This window comes from Coregonus clupeaformis, chromosome 29 (genome assembly GCF_020615455.1).
Source record: "Coregonus clupeaformis isolate EN_2021a chromosome 29, ASM2061545v1, whole genome shotgun sequence".
Lineage (NCBI taxonomy): Eukaryota > Metazoa > Chordata > Actinopteri > Salmoniformes > Salmonidae > Coregonus > Coregonus clupeaformis.
Genome location: NC_059220.1, coordinates 28,022,341 through 28,037,708, shown reverse-complemented (window position 1 = coordinate 28,037,708; position 15,368 = coordinate 28,022,341). Strand labels below are relative to the sequence as shown.

General features: G+C 41.8%; 1 protein-coding gene across 1 annotated transcript; it reads right to left on the bottom strand.

Annotated features, from left to right (window-relative positions):
• Nucleotides 1–2,046: 2,046 nt before the first annotated feature.
• Nucleotides 2,047–14,970, bottom strand: LOC121544987 (cytosolic 5'-nucleotidase 1A-like). The gene is made up of 6 exons (XM_041855286.2): nt 14,418–14,970; nt 12,066–12,233; nt 10,001–10,130; nt 8,576–8,698; nt 3,028–3,215; nt 2,047–2,793 (listed from the first exon to the last, which is right to left on the bottom strand). The coding sequence occupies exons 1-6, from the start codon at nt 14,544–14,546 to the stop codon at nt 2,407–2,409; spliced, it is 1,125 nt and encodes a 374-aa protein (XP_041711220.2). The 5' UTR covers nt 14,547–14,970; the 3' UTR covers nt 2,047–2,406.
• Between the last annotated feature and the right edge of the window lie 398 nt (nt 14,971–15,368).

The following is a 15,368-nucleotide window of genomic DNA, read 5'->3' as shown; positions in this document are numbered from 1 at the left end:
TCCTTCGATGTCCATAACCACGTCTATCCGCTCAGCACGCTCATGCCGCGCGTTCATCCGCTGTACTGCTTGCAGAACACGCACTGCTGGCCTTTCTCCAATACCCACCTTCTTTTTCCTTAGCTCAATTTACTAGTCTGGCTATCTTTGGCCTCTCCATGCTCCCAAAACATGCCACAGTTGTCAGCCAGGTCTCCTCCTCATCATCCATTTTAGCAAGCAATCATGTAAGAGCAGCACTTCTCCTCCTCCTCCTCCTCCTCCTCCACTTCTTCTTCTTCTTCTTCTTCTGTGGAGTTTATATGGCATTTGACAACCAACTTCACAGGTAAAAATGTTCTCCTTAATTAGGTAAAATGACGTGCACCTGAGTCAGACTGCCAGAGTGAAACAAAACATGCAATGATAACACCAAAATGATTAACAAGACAATTATCAGTTGGGGTGCGTGTGCAATTGGTAATCAGTGCAGGCTATGGGATTTTTGAAAGGCAAATTGGCAATAGACAGAAACATAAAAGCCATATAATTAACTTAACACACATTATGCCAATATCTCCTCAAAGAAGCCAAGTCTTTACGGAATGGATCAGCGTCCATGTTGATAAGGAGAGAGGAGATTGTCCATTAGCACTTTAGGTTGACATCTCATTACAGCACATACAGTAACTTGCATGAGGACCATGCAAATGTACACCAAATGCAGTTCATAAAAGGTATCTAAATTAGAAACAAAAGACTAGAGCAAACAATGACGTCAATAATATACAATACATATTCAGTAAACAAGTTTTCAATCTGAGATAAATGTGATATGCTGAAATGATACAGGTATAGCCTACTGTACATTTATAACATTTTTAAAGGTTTTGGTTCTGGAGTTTCATCTAACTTGAAGGTGTGAATAACATCTAATGTTGTTGCTACAAGTCACAGATTTGTAAACTCTATAAATATTGTGTAGCATATACAGTATCTCACAAAAGTGAGTACACCCCTCACATTTTTGTAAATATTTGAGTATATCTTTTCATGTGACAACACTGAAGAAATTACACTTTGCTACAATGTAAAGTAGTGAGTGTACAGCTTGTATAACAGTGTACATTTGCTGTCCCCTCAAAATAACACAACACACAGCCATTAATGTCTAAACCGCTGGCAACAAAAGTGAGTACACCCCTAAGTGAAAATGTCCAAATTGGGCCCAAAGTGCCAATATTTTGTGTGGCCACTATCATTTTCCAGCACTGCCTTAACCCTCTTGGGCATGGAGTTCACCAGAGCATCACAGGTTGCCACTGGAGTCCTCTTCCACTCCTCCATGACGACATCACGGAGCTGGAGGATGTTAGAGACCTTGCTCTCCTCCACCTTCCATTTGAGGATGCCCCACAGATGCTCAATAGGGTTTAGGTCTGGAGACATGCTTGGCCAGTCCATCACCTTTACCCTCAGCTTCTTTAGCAAGGCAGTGGTCGTCTTGGAGGTGTGTTTGGGGTCGTTATCATGTTGGAATACTGCCCTGCGACCCAGTCTCCGAAGGGAGGGGATCATGCTCTGCTTCAGTATGTCACAGTACATGTTGGCATTCATGGTTCCCTCAATGAACTGTAGCTCCCCAGTGCCGGCAACACTCATGCAGCCTCAGACCATGACACTCCCACCACCATGCTTGACTGTAGGCAAGACACACTTGTCTTTGTACTCTTCACCTGGTTTCCGCCACACACGCTTGACACCATCTGAACCAAATAAGTTTATCTTCACACCTGAGACCTTGTAACACTAACGAGTCACATGACACCGGGGAGGGAAAATGGCTAATTGGGCACAATTTGGACATTTTCACTTAGGGGTGTACTCACTTTTGTTGCCAGCGTTTTAGACATGAATGGCTGTGTGTTGTGTTATTTTGAGGGGACAGCAAATTTACACTGTTATACAAGCTGTACACTCACTACTTTGCATTGTAGCAAAGTGCCATTTCTTCAGTGTTGTCACATGAAAATATATACTCAAACATTTACAAAAATGTGAGGGGTGTACTCACTTTTGTGAGATACTGTATTTAAGTCGATTTTTAGATGAAGATGTTAGTTATTGGACCTTTAATGCTATGATACAGATAGGATAGTGTACTAACATTACTGCAAGCATGAAGATATTTGAAGCTTTTGTTTTAGGTATACTGGTGCTTCCTCTTGTGAGGAATCTTTGATCACATTGCACGGGTGAAAAAGGCATGCTCTCACTCTATGCCCCTCCCATTGTCATGTACAATGGGCTTCACTACCCAGACAACTAAGAGGGGACTGAAAAGGACTGACAGTACCACTGTCTCGTTCAAATCCACAATGCTGTTTTATTGTCCCTCGCTGTCACAGGGATAGGGAAGAGGGCGCGCTACAGACTACTTGGTGGCAGCGCTAGAGTCTTAGCATTCTCCTTAGCAGGCTTCTTCTGGGGCCGTTTCTGAGCCACACCATAGGGCACATGAGCCGCCACAGTCCCCAGCTCCGCAGCCCCCTCCACATGGAACATCTGATCGTCAAAGAATATGTGAGGCCGGATCTTCTCCAGCATAGGCCCCTTAGGGGCCCCAGCAAGGAAGAGGGCCTCGTCGGTGTCCAGGCCCCAGGATCGCAGTGTCTTCAGGGCCCGGGTGCCTGAGCTGGCTGCGCTGCGTGCCGTCACCAGGTAGGTGCGGATGGGGCAGTCCATACGCTGGCCCTTGGCGCAAAACTTTTTCTGCAGCTTGCCCAGTGACTCCAGGAACCCTTTCAGTGGCCCCTGAGAGGAAAGGATAGAGAGTGAGTTGCTCCACGATGGGCCCTAACACTGAACATGTCACAAAATCTACAGTAAATCTACAGAGACATGAAACCACTTCTGCTCACACTACATTTCACCATCCATATGACGTACAGAGGGATATTGATTTGTCAATTTACAAACTATTTAGATTTAGCTGCATATCCATTTGTGTTTTAATGTGTTACGGAATTTAACTTGTACTGAACATACATGGTCAAGAAGCGTGTTCTCGTGTTCCTTCTCATGCTCAAAGAACTTGTCCAGTCCATGGGCCTTAAAGATGCGCTCTGACTCGTCAGAGAAGAGCACTGCGTCCCCATCGAAGGCCACCCGTAGCTGAGTCTCTGAAACTTCTGTTCTCTTCTCTGGTGGGTTAAACATGGTGGCTGCCGCAATCCCTGAGAGAGAGAGAGAGAGAGAGAGAGAGAGAGAGAGAGAGAGAGAGAGAGAGAGAGAGAGAGAGAGAGAGAGAGAGAGAGAGAGAGAGAGAGAGAGATTACTCAGCGTCACTTGTTCAAGGTAAGCTTATTTCACTGTATTAAACAACTACATAACAATGTTACGAGACAGATCAAAGTGTCCATTGATAAGACTGATATGTCACAGTCAACAGTGTCTGTAACTAAGAAGACTATGTTCTTGCTGGACCCTGAGCCACGAGGGCGCTAAAGGGGGCTTAGCTCCTTTAGTTCAAACTTCAGCCCCCTCATGTCCCTGTATAAAAATAGCAAAAAAGTTACAATGATTGAGTGGCAGGTTGGCGCCAAAATATCTGTATATCTGCTGCACTGTGCTGCTGTGGGTAGGCAGCCTGGTCTCATAGACTATACGTAATATCGTAAAAGTAAATCCGGGACACTCAAATTAGTATGATATGTTATGTTTGGTAAGGTTGCTTAAAGGTGCAATATGCAGAAATCGCTCCACCATTTCCTGGTTGCTAAAATTAGAATTATTTTGCCTAATTTCAGTTTATGTGACAAAACAAGCAGTCTTTGTGCAGAGAATCATTGTACCATCTAAATCACTGTGAAATATATTTTCCATAATCAAAAATAGCATTTTCAGATGTTTGAAGCTGGTGTACAAAATCAAAAGTAAAAGATGCAGAAACTAAACTTAAGAACGGGAAGCATAGAAATAGTGCACATAGAACATATATACCACTTCTTAGACTTGCTTTCAATGAGACTGACGGATCTATTTGAATTTATCCCAAAAAGTTACATATTGCAGTGTTAAGGTAAAAACATATTGTACGTTTTACAAATTCGTAACAAATTATATGTTTTGCAAATTCGGAACATATCATACGAATTGTAATTCGTTACATATTATACCAACATTGATAATGGACATTCTCTAATTAATATATACCATATGAAACGTAACATATTACTAAGGAGTATTTCGGATTTACGTACAGAATAATACTAAATGCTCTGAGACCCGGTTGCAGCAGGGGGGCTATGGAAAGCCACTGGGCGGTTAGGTATGACTCCTTTGGGTTTCCATAAAAAGCAGGAAAAAAACACTTCTCATCTCTGGTAGGCTAAGTGAATAATGATATGCCTCCGCCTGTAGTATTTGATTTTTATTTAAAAGGGCGGGTTCAAGTTTACCATTGAAGTTGCTTCACTCTTAGCTATAGCTGTAAAAAGCGTTAGTGTTATTAGCCTTAGCCGATTTAGCTAGCTCAAACCAGCTAATCTGCCACGATGGATATCAGAAATTGGCATCGCCAATAGTATCCAAACAAAGGAGAAGGAGAGCCATGAGCAGCAGCAGCATCAAACCACAGAGGCCACCGCCAAGCCCAACAGTGATGATGCTCCCGAGCTCCAGCTAGCTCTGTGTGCAGAGCATACCCACCCTTCCACAAGCGTCGTCATAATGGCACCAAAAACAAACTAGTTCGAAGTGATATGGGAACATCGGTGTCAACACTTGTTAATGATGGGCAGCTGGCAAGAAATCGCATGTACAGTACCAGTCAAAAGTTTGGACACACCTACTCATTACAGGGTTTTTATTTATTTTTACTATTTCCTACATTGTAGAATAATAGTGATGACATCAAAACTATGAAATAACACATATGGAATCATGTAGTAACCAAAAAAGTGTTAAACAAATCAAAATATATTTTATATTTGAGATTCTTCAAAGTAGCCACCTTTTGCCTTGATGACAGCTTTGTACACTCTTGGCATTCTCTCAACCAGCTTCATGAGGTAGTCACCTGGAATGCATTTCAATTAACAGGTGTGCCTTGTTAAAAGTTAATTTGTGGAATTTCTTTCCTTCATAATGCGTTTGAGCCAGTCAGTTGTGTTGTGACAAGGTAGGGATGGTATACAGAAGATAGCCCTATTTGGTAAAAGACCAAGTCCATATTATGGCAAGAACAGCTTAGATAAGCAAAGAGAAACGACAGTCCATCATTACTTTAAGGCATGAAGGTCAGTCAATCCGGAAAATTTCAAGAACTTTGAAAGTTTCTTAAAGTGCAGTCGCAAAAACCATCAAGCACTATGATGAAACTGGCTCTCATGAGGACCGCCACAGGAAAGGAAGACCCAGAGTTACCTCTGCTGCAGACAATACATTAATTAGAGTTAACTGCACCTCAGATTGCAGCCCAAATAAATGCTTCACAGAGTTCAAGTAACAGACACATCTCAACATCAACTGTTCAGATGAGATTGTGTGAATCAGGCCTTCATGGTCGAATTCCTGCAAAGAAACCACTACTAAAGGACACCAATTAGAAGAAGAGACTTGCTTGGGCCAAGAAACACGAGCAATGGACATTAGACCGGTGGAAATCTGTCCTTTGGTCTGATGAGTCTTTTTATTTGTTTTTTTCAATATTTTTATTCATTTTGTAATTTTATTTTCTTTATTTATATTTTTTTCATTTTATTTTTTAAAATAATTGTATTTATTATTATTATTATTATTATTATTTATTTTTTTAATTGGGGGGGGGAATGGATCAGCTTAATATTGCAGATAGATTGTATCTTCTATCAATGTAATTGTCTGCATCACTTCCAATCCCCCATGCATGACTGTAAGTCGCTTTGGATAAAAGCATCTGCTAAATGGCATATTATTATTATTATTATTATGTTTTTTTAAAATATATATATACTCCCCTTTATTACTTTTCAACCCCACCATCCTTTCCCTACTTGGAGTAAATTAGTGAACAACAATGTCCAGGCCTCTACTTCCGGTCTATACTTACTATCTACACCTTATGGACAGAGTTAATTTTACAATAATTATATTATATATATATATATTCTTCTACTCTCAACCTCTCCGATCATTTTCATGATGTCCATCTGGTTTGCTTCTATATGCCATATCTTTCTAACTGTGCTCTTTCCCAAAAGCTCCCAACATACAACCTATATACTTATTATGGACACAGTATGCTTACATTATTAGCTATCTTTGTTATTATTTGTTGTTATTTGTTATTAGTCCCATCCTTCAACTCTATTCAATACCTCCCATCTATCTCTTAACACCATCCATATAGGATTTCTATTTGCCATATATATTTCAACCGTACTGTGATGTTTTACAAAAGTTCTGAACCTTTCTATTCTCATTGCTTCTACAGATTGTGAATTAAAAATAAACATTTTTGCTAAAAGTATTATTATATTATTGATTGATTGACTATGACTTTTCAGATCACCCAGTAATGCTATCTGCAAGGTTAGCTCCAGGTAAATATTGCAATCCTTTAGCCATTCCTGGACGGATGAGTCTTTGTGAGACGCAGAGTAGGTGAACGGATGATCTCCACATGTGTGGTTCCCACCATGAAGCATGGAGGAGGTGTGATGGTGTGGGGGTGCTTTGCTTGTGACACTGTCTGTGATTTATTTAGAATTCAAGGCACACTTAACCAGCATGGCTACCACAGCATTCTGCAGCGATATGCCATCCCATCTGGTTTGTGCTTAGTGGGACTATAATTTATTTTTCAACAGGACAATGATCCAAAACACACCTCCAGGCTGTGTAAAGGCTATTTGACCAAGAAGGAGAGTGATGGAGTGCTGCATCAGATGACCTGGCTAACACAATCACCGACCACAACCCAATTAAGATGGTTTGGGATGAGTTGGACCACAGAGTGAAGGAAAAGCAGCCAACAAGTGCTCAGCATATGTGGGAACTCCTTCAAGACTGTTGGAAAAGCATTCCTCATGAAGCTGGTTGAGAGAATGCCAAGACTGTGCAAAGCTGTCATCAAGGCAAAGGGTGGCTACTTTGAAGAATGTCAAATATAAAACATATTTTGATTTGTTTAACACTTTTTTGGTTACTACATGATTCCACATGTGTTATTTCATAGTTTTGATGTCTTCACTATTATTCAACAATGTAGAAAATAGTAAATATAAAGAAAAACCCTTGAATGAGTAGGTGTGTCCAAACTTTTGACTGGTACTGTATTTGTCTGCGATTGTGGACATTATTGAGTTCCTTTTGTGGCATCCACAGCAACATACGAGAACAAATTTTCCACTTTGACAAACATGTTCAGTCAGCACATTAGAAGCATGCAACACCTGAAGAAAGCTGAACTAATCCAACTGGCATTTTGAGGGGGATCTTACAAGAAGATTTCGGGGAGAATGGAATGATCGATTACTCAGGAAATTTCACAGAGCATCAAGGAAGCTGCAACTCTTTTGAAAAGGTAAGATTGAAACAATCTAGCTGGTTGGTTTTTATCAAAATCTTCCTTTGTATAGGGTGCTGTCCATGGAGCTGATAGAGCGCAGCAAGATTTCGTGCCATTGAACCTGTCACTTCTTGGTGAAAAGCATTTTTTGAATATAATTCCAATGCAAGAACCCAAATGACGCTACATATCAGTATTTTTTCATCATAGAAATAGATACGCATTATTCTATTATGGTTTTCTTGGTAGCCTGTTGGTTTTCATTGCTGTAAATGGAACTGTACTTATTGGAAATGTGTTTATGTAGGCTGGTATTGCTTAATTGATTACGTGAGTCGAATTTGATTCACAGAAGTGTATTGTGCCATATCCCAACGTGTTGCTGAACTCATGAGGGGAGTGGCATGATTTTCCATGTTTGAAGTGGGCCTGTATAGGCCTATTTATTTGGCAAGACAGCTGTGCATGGCTGCATCTCACTGTAGTAGGCTGTAGGCTGTTTGGATCTCCATTCGCTTTTGTTTACTGTTAATGTAACTAGCCTAAATATGGATTGTTTCATGCCTTTATCGATGGAATATTTTGTTTACTAGGCCTACTACTACCACTGTTTTGTTCTGTTCACATTCGTTCACATATTGTGTCAATATTCTAAGCCAAACTGCTATTCAGCATTTTTGTTTGCATGCATGAATAACTAGGCTACTACTTTGAGCATTTAGTCTGCATTATTTTGGTAAGACAGCTGTGTGTACGTTGCATTTACATAGGCTGTTTATAATACGGTAATTGCCCATCTGCTGTAGGGGGCTGTCCATTTTGCTGATACAGTGCAGCAGAGATAGGCTACAGATTTCAAAAGCACTCAGTGATCTCGGAGTCTCAGCATTTGAACTTTTTGTTTATTATGGTATAGCGTGATTATATAAGCAGAATTCAATATAATTCCAATGCAAGAACTCCAAAAAATGTAGCCCCCTCTGTGATTTCAACAGCCCCCTTAGTCACTTTATCCTGGCGCCAGATCTGGCTCTCCCCACTTACCCTCCTCCAGGGCCTCTCGGACCTTCATGGGGTCAGCGGACAAGTACAGGTTAGTGTGGTAAGCCTTCAGGTACCCAATGGGACTGTTCCCACCCGTCATACAGAAACGCTCAATGAACAGCCCTGCAGAGGAAAGAGAGAAGGACATAGAGTCAATGTACTGATTCCTGACTGTAATTCAGGGGATTAGATAACAGTTACCAATGGCTTGGGAGATCCAAAGATGCAAAGAGAGAAAAATGCCCAGAGAGGAGTAAAGAGAGAAAATAGTGGATTGAGGGGTGAGCTGGAAGGAAAGAGCCTGAGAAAGTGTTTCAGTCAGGACAGATGTTTCCACTTGGTCAGGCTATTTTAGTGAGGGTAGGACTGAACCCCTCATTACCCAAACCCCCACACCCCCAGGGCCCAGAACCAAATCTCCCAACTCCCCTCATCCCAAAGGACGTGTGGAGTGTCGAGCGTGAGAGAGATCGCCCCAACACCATCCTAGTCCAACCAGCGGCCAGAGCTGTGTCTAGTTATTTCCTAATTTCATAGTAATCTATAAGTCCTTTTATTAAAGCATTATGACACGCTTACACAACCACAGTTTACAAGGGAATGTAACGTACTAAACAACATTTAGCCTTTAACCTCCCCAACCCTCTCTCTCTCTCTCTCTCTCTCTCTCTCTCTCTCTCTCTCTCTCTCTCTCTCTCTCTCTCTCTCTCTCTCTCTCTCTCTCTCTCTCTCTCTCTCTCTCTCTCTCGCTCGCTCGCTCGCTCGCTCGCTCACACACACACACACACACACACACACACATTTGAGTTTAAGGACTTAAGGACCCACACAGCTGAAGTTGTTCTGTGATGTTTTGAGCAGGTGTGTGTTCTGAGGAGGGACACAGGGCCATAGGGTCATACAGACTGTGTGGGAAAGGGGAGGACCAGCTGTGTGGAGCACCCAGAGCACCGTCATCATCAGTGCATCAGAACAGCCTCCTCTCCTGGTGCCCTTAACCCCCTAGAGTCGATGTCCGCACTGAAATGTAATTAGCATAATACAAAATAAAATCCATCTGTTTAATAATAATAATATGACCCCACCATCAAAAGGTGGGACTGAATGGAAGTATATATGGAAGGACTTTAGTGTTAAAAAAAGGGGGTAAATATGGGTAAAAATATATATATAATTATTTCCTGAGCTTTCTTACAGTATATCCTAAAATTCAAAATCAAATAGCTAAATGATCCTTGATATGACCATCTTAAAACAATTCCATATATTAGCTTAGTAGAAACCCAGCCCCGGGCACTTAGACCACTCTCAGGACATCACACTGAATCTGAATGAAAAGTGTCCTCATTCACAGCACAATAGCCAGGTGGTGCCCATGTGTGCATGTGTTTATGTGTGTGTCTGTGTGTGTGATTAGGCACTCACGGTGGTGGTTGATGGTGTTGATGAGTCGGAGGCCGACGTGTGCGTGGTTATTAGTCATGAGCACAACGTCAAATAGCTCCTCACTCTCAGGGTACAGCTCCCTCAGCCGAGTATTCACTGCCTCCAGAGCCTGGGGTCATGTCAAACAGAAGCTCTTAACATATAATCTATCATACAACATACAGTTGAAGTCGGAAGTTTACATACGCTTAGGTTGGAGTCATTAAAACTAGTTTTTCAACCACTCCGCAAATTTCTTGTTAACAAACTATCGTTTTGGCAAGTCGGTTAGGACATCTACTTTGTGCATGACACAAGTAATTTTACCAACAATTGTTTACAGACAGATTATTTCACTTATAATTCACTGTATCACAATTCCAGTGGGTCAGATGTTTACATACAATAAGTTGACTGTGCCTTTAAACAGCTTGGAAAATTACAGAAAATGATGTCATGGCTTTAGAAGCTTCTGATAGGCTAATTGACATAATTTGAGTCAATTGGAGGTGTACCTGTGGATGTATTTCAAGGCCTACCTTCAAACTCAGTGCCTCTTTGCTTGACATCATGGGAAAATCAAAAGAAATCAGCCAAGACCTCAGAAAAAACATTGTAGACCTCCACAAGTCTGGTTCATCCTTGGGAGCAATTTACAAATGCCTGAAGGTACCACATTCATCTGTACAAACAATAGTACGCAAGTATAAACACCATGGGACCACGCAGCCGTCATACCGCTCAGGAAGGAGACGCGTTCTGTCTCCTAGAGATGAACGTACTTTGGTGCGAAAAGTGCAAATCAATCCCAGAACAACAGCAAAGGACCTTGTGAATATGGTGGAGGAAACAGGTACAAAAGTATCTACAGTAAAATGAGTCCTATATCGACATAACCTGAAAGGCCGCTCAGCAAGGAAGAAGCCACTTCTCCAAAACCGCCATAAAAAAGCCAGACTACGGTTTGCAACTGCACATGGGGACAAAGATCGTACTTTTTGGTCCTCTGGTCTGATGAAACAAAAATAGAACTGTTTGGCCATAATTACCATTGTTATGTTTGGAGGAAAAAGGGGGGTGCTTGCAAGCAGAAGAACACCATCCCAACCATGAAGCACGGGGGTGGCAGCATCATGTTGTGGGAGTGCTTTGCTGCAGGAGGGACTGGTGCACTTCACAAAAAAGATGACATCATGAGGAAGGAAAATTATGTGGATATATTGAAGCAACATCTCAAGACATCAGTCAGGAAGTTAAAGCTTGGTCGCAAATGGGTCTTCCAAATGGACAATGACCCCAAGCATACTTCCAAAGTTGTAGCAAAATGGCTTAAGGACAACAAAGTCAAGGTATTGGAGTGGCCATCACAAAGCCCTGACCTCAATCCTATAGAACATTTGTGGGCAGAACTGAAAAAGGGTGTGCGAGCAAGGAGGCCTACAAACCTGACTCAGTTACACCAGCTCTGTCAGGAGGAATGGGCCAAAATTCACCCAACTTATTGTGGGAAGCTTGTGGAAGGCTACCCGAAACGTTTGACCCAAGTTAAACAATTTAAAGGCAATGCTACCAAATACTAATTGAGTGTATGTAAACTTCTGACCCACTGGGAATGTCATGGACCCACTGGTCCCCTGTAGCTCACTTGGTAGAGCATGGCGCTTGCAACGCCAGGGTTGTGGGTTTGTTTCCCACAGGGGGGCCAGTATGAAAAATGTATGCACTCACTAACTGTAAGTCGCGTCTGCTAAATGACTAAAATGTAAAATGTGATGAAAGAAATAAAAGCTGAAATAAATCATTCTCTCTACTATTATTCTGACATTTCACATTTTAAAAATAAAGTGGTGATCCTAACTGACCTAAGACAGGGAATTTTTACTAGGATTAAATGTCAGGAATTGTGAAAAACTGAGTTTAAATGTATTTGGCTAAGGTGTATGTAAACTTCCGACTTCAACTGTACAGTGACGAACATGACCACCAATCTCCACCAATGTCTCTGTGTGTGTGTGTGTGTGTGTGTGTGTGTGTGTGTCTGTCTGTCTGCCTTCATTTCCCTGACCTTAACGAAAGGAAAAGCAGGACCGGGGCCGAAGGGCTCTGTCTCGTGCTCTATCTGGTACTTGAGGTAGTCCTCCATGCCTTTCTGTTGGTAGATCTGCTGCTCCGTATCCATGTTGAAGAGGACCCGCGATGACACCGCAATGGTGATGGCATTCTGAGGCTTAGGCTGTTGGATGAGGGGAAACAAAGCTTCATATTTGAACACACAATACAACACACACGTTAACACACAAAAATACTCCAAAACACACACACACACAAGTCACATTGTGGGTAAGAAGCCTTGTGGATCAGTCTGCTACAGTCTGAGACTTCCTTGGTAGTGATGATGGAGTTGGAGTGTACGTAGGTTTAGTGGCCCACAGACAGGGACAGGGTAATGTGGCGCCAGAGGGAGACAAAAGGTCTACTGGTGTCCACGGCTCTACTTGTTTTATAGCTGAGTGGTAGACAGTCTCAAAGTGAAATACTGTACAGCAGCTGATTAAAGGGTATTTAATATAAGCAACATGAAAGCTGTGAGAATAAACTAAGAAGGGACATACTTTTTTTGTTCTCTTTGACAGTATTGGCTTGCTCAGTTTTGATTAAATCAAATTTCACAGCAAAGGAGATGCTTTACCTCAGTGGTTGAACCAACCATGTTTACGAGGATAGAACCTGCTGTATTTACATATCATGTAGGTGTATCTCAACCACTGGCAAAGGCTATGGTGGTGGGCTGGAGAGATCTAGTTTACTGTAAACATAACTGTACAAAGCAGATTTGAAGAGCACATTACAGACTCATTTCATGGGTAGGTCCCACTGTAACGTGCTGGTCAGTCGCCCCACACTGGTTTCAGACCAGTCACAGTGAGAGAGCTGTGTGACAAGAGCTGAGGTGACAGTGTGACATGACTACATACATTCCCCAGCCATATTGATAACACATGAAGCAGAGCTACATTCCAGATTGGCGGCCACTTGTTAACCCTTTGACTGCCTTTCTAGTGGTTCAAACCCGAGTAAAATACCACCTTTAACTGGTTCTTGACTTTCTCTCTCCATTTAGTTTATTTGAACACTAAAATCAGTTTTATGGATGTGTTAGTATTGCATCAGTTTAACATTTCTGTGCCTTGTTTTATTAAATAGTTTCTAAAATAATTGTCTCTGGCAAATTTGTAAGCATGCCTTTTATAGTCAATAAGGCACATTGCCATTATTGCAGCTTCAAATAGCTTCTGTACAGGTCTCTGTTATAAAACTCAGCCCTGAAGACAGATAGAGCCAAGTGGTAACCTGATATAATCTGTCATATAATCAATCAATTTACTAGCCTATGACAACTTCGCTGAGATAAAATAATAAAGACTTCTTCATATCAAGAAGGCCGAAAGCAGATTGTGGAGTTAAACATATTCTTTAAATTACTGTCACCTAAAGTTTTGAATGATTTTCGAGATAATAAATAAGTTCACTTACAAAGAAGATCCCTCCCTGCCCCTTGCATGTGGTGGGAGCGGTATCGTTTCGATGCATTGTCCTCTCTGAAATTTGGCAGGTTAGATATCGCCGCCGTTGCTGGTACCCTGTCAGAGTGCTGTCTGCGATACTGAACAACTGGACTCAACTATTATTCAGTCCCTTGTTGACCCATTTGATGTTGTCACAATGTGTTTGTCTGTAAAGACTTCATCCTGTTTCATTGACAGCGAGCATACGGTAAGCAAAACTGACCCCACCAACTGAACCCTCAGACCCTTCAAAGAGACGGAATTGTTGTCTTTTATTTTGGTACACTTTTATGACAAAATGTAGAGTTAAATTCTACTACCAATATATTCTTTCAAACCATTGGACATGGAGACATATTTGATCATTTGGCCAGCTAGGCTGCTTGAAATAACCCCCCCATCCCCCACAGGCAGGCTCATAGATAAGGTTATGAGTGTGTCTGTCTTCTATCACTCAGTGCAGCAGGTGACTGTAGGCTACTTGTGTCATTACAGACAGACATGTTAACAGATGGACTCTCTTCTACAGTTGCCCAAATGCATTATGAAATCCTTATCTATTATCTAACAAACGTTTTAAAAATGAAGGAACTGATTCCTTATTTGCTCTAAATGTCAGTGTAATTGCCACATGAAAGGATATACAGTAGCCTACATTCAATGAACTAATTGACAGGTAACAGATACATATCAAACATTGAACATGTACCCTTAGCATATTAAATAGTTTTTCCCACTAAAGCAAGGCATGCAAACTCCTCACAATACAGACAGAGATAGAGAAAGTGTGTGTGAGAGGGAGAGAGATTCTCATTATTTTTCTCCTCATCTCATGACACATTGACACTCACCGATTTGAGATGCTTGGTGGGGGTGGATGGGTTAGACAGAGTGTTGGTTCTTTCCCAGGATGCTCTTGCTGTGCCGTTGGGTGCCGTGTCCTGGCCGGTCAGCGTCCCACCATTGTTTACACTCATCATTCTGCCTTTCTTATTGCTTCACCCACACTTCTTCCCTCTATCTCTCTCAGGCAGTCCTCACTGAGTACCTTACTGCCTCTCTTGCTGTCTCTTTCTCTCCCTCTATCTCTCTCAGGCAGTCCTCACTGAGTACCTCACTGCCTCTCTTGCTGTCTCTTTCTCTCCCTCTTTCTCTTTACCTCTCTCCCTCTCTCAGGCAGTCCTTACGGAGTCCTCATGTAGCCTTATACTCATTTACACCATCATCCCCGGTGCACTCAGAGATGAGAGCAGCTGACTGACCGGCAGTGCAACCACTCAGCTGAATGCTCAGAGCAGAGGAGGAAGAAAATACAGATATTGTATGGATGGAGAGAGGCAGAATGCTAGCTGTTGAAACTGTCCTTCTTGTTTTTGGCATGCATCATTCGTATAGATGTTGTGCTCTCCCTCTCCCTCTCTCCCACTCTAATGTTTTTATTAGACATCCTACATCCTCCTCCCTTTCTTAACCCTTTGCTGGATATGAATTCTGCATCACTCCGTTAATTTGATTTAATGCATGTGACAACTGTGTGTTCTTGCAATTTGTAGTTTATGACATTTCAGATTTACATATAATAATTTTTCATGAAGTAGTCTGGATGTAGTGAACTATATTTTTCTTAAGGGTAACGTTAGTGTATATGTTCAGAGTAGCTTCCCCAACATTGTCAATGTGCCCTTGAGCAAGGCCCTTAACCCTAATTGCTCCAGGGTCGCCGTTGATAATGGCTGACCCTGGCTATGACCCCACATCTCTGAGGGTGTGTAGCAACTGATAATGTAATAACTTACAATAAT

Coding starts and splice junctions, on each gene's coding strand:
- LOC121544987 (XM_041855286.2), bottom strand. CDS start 14,546: ATGATGAGTGTAAACAATGGTGGGACGCTGACCGGCCAGGACACGGCA. Junction 12,234..14,417: donor CCACCAAGCATCTCAAATCG/GTGAGTGTCAAT, acceptor CTCATCCAACAG/CCTAAGCCTCAGAATGCCAT. Junction 8,699..10,000: donor CAACACCATCAACCACCACC/GTGAGTGCCTAA, acceptor TTTCCTCTGCAG/GGCTGTTCATTGAGCGTTTC.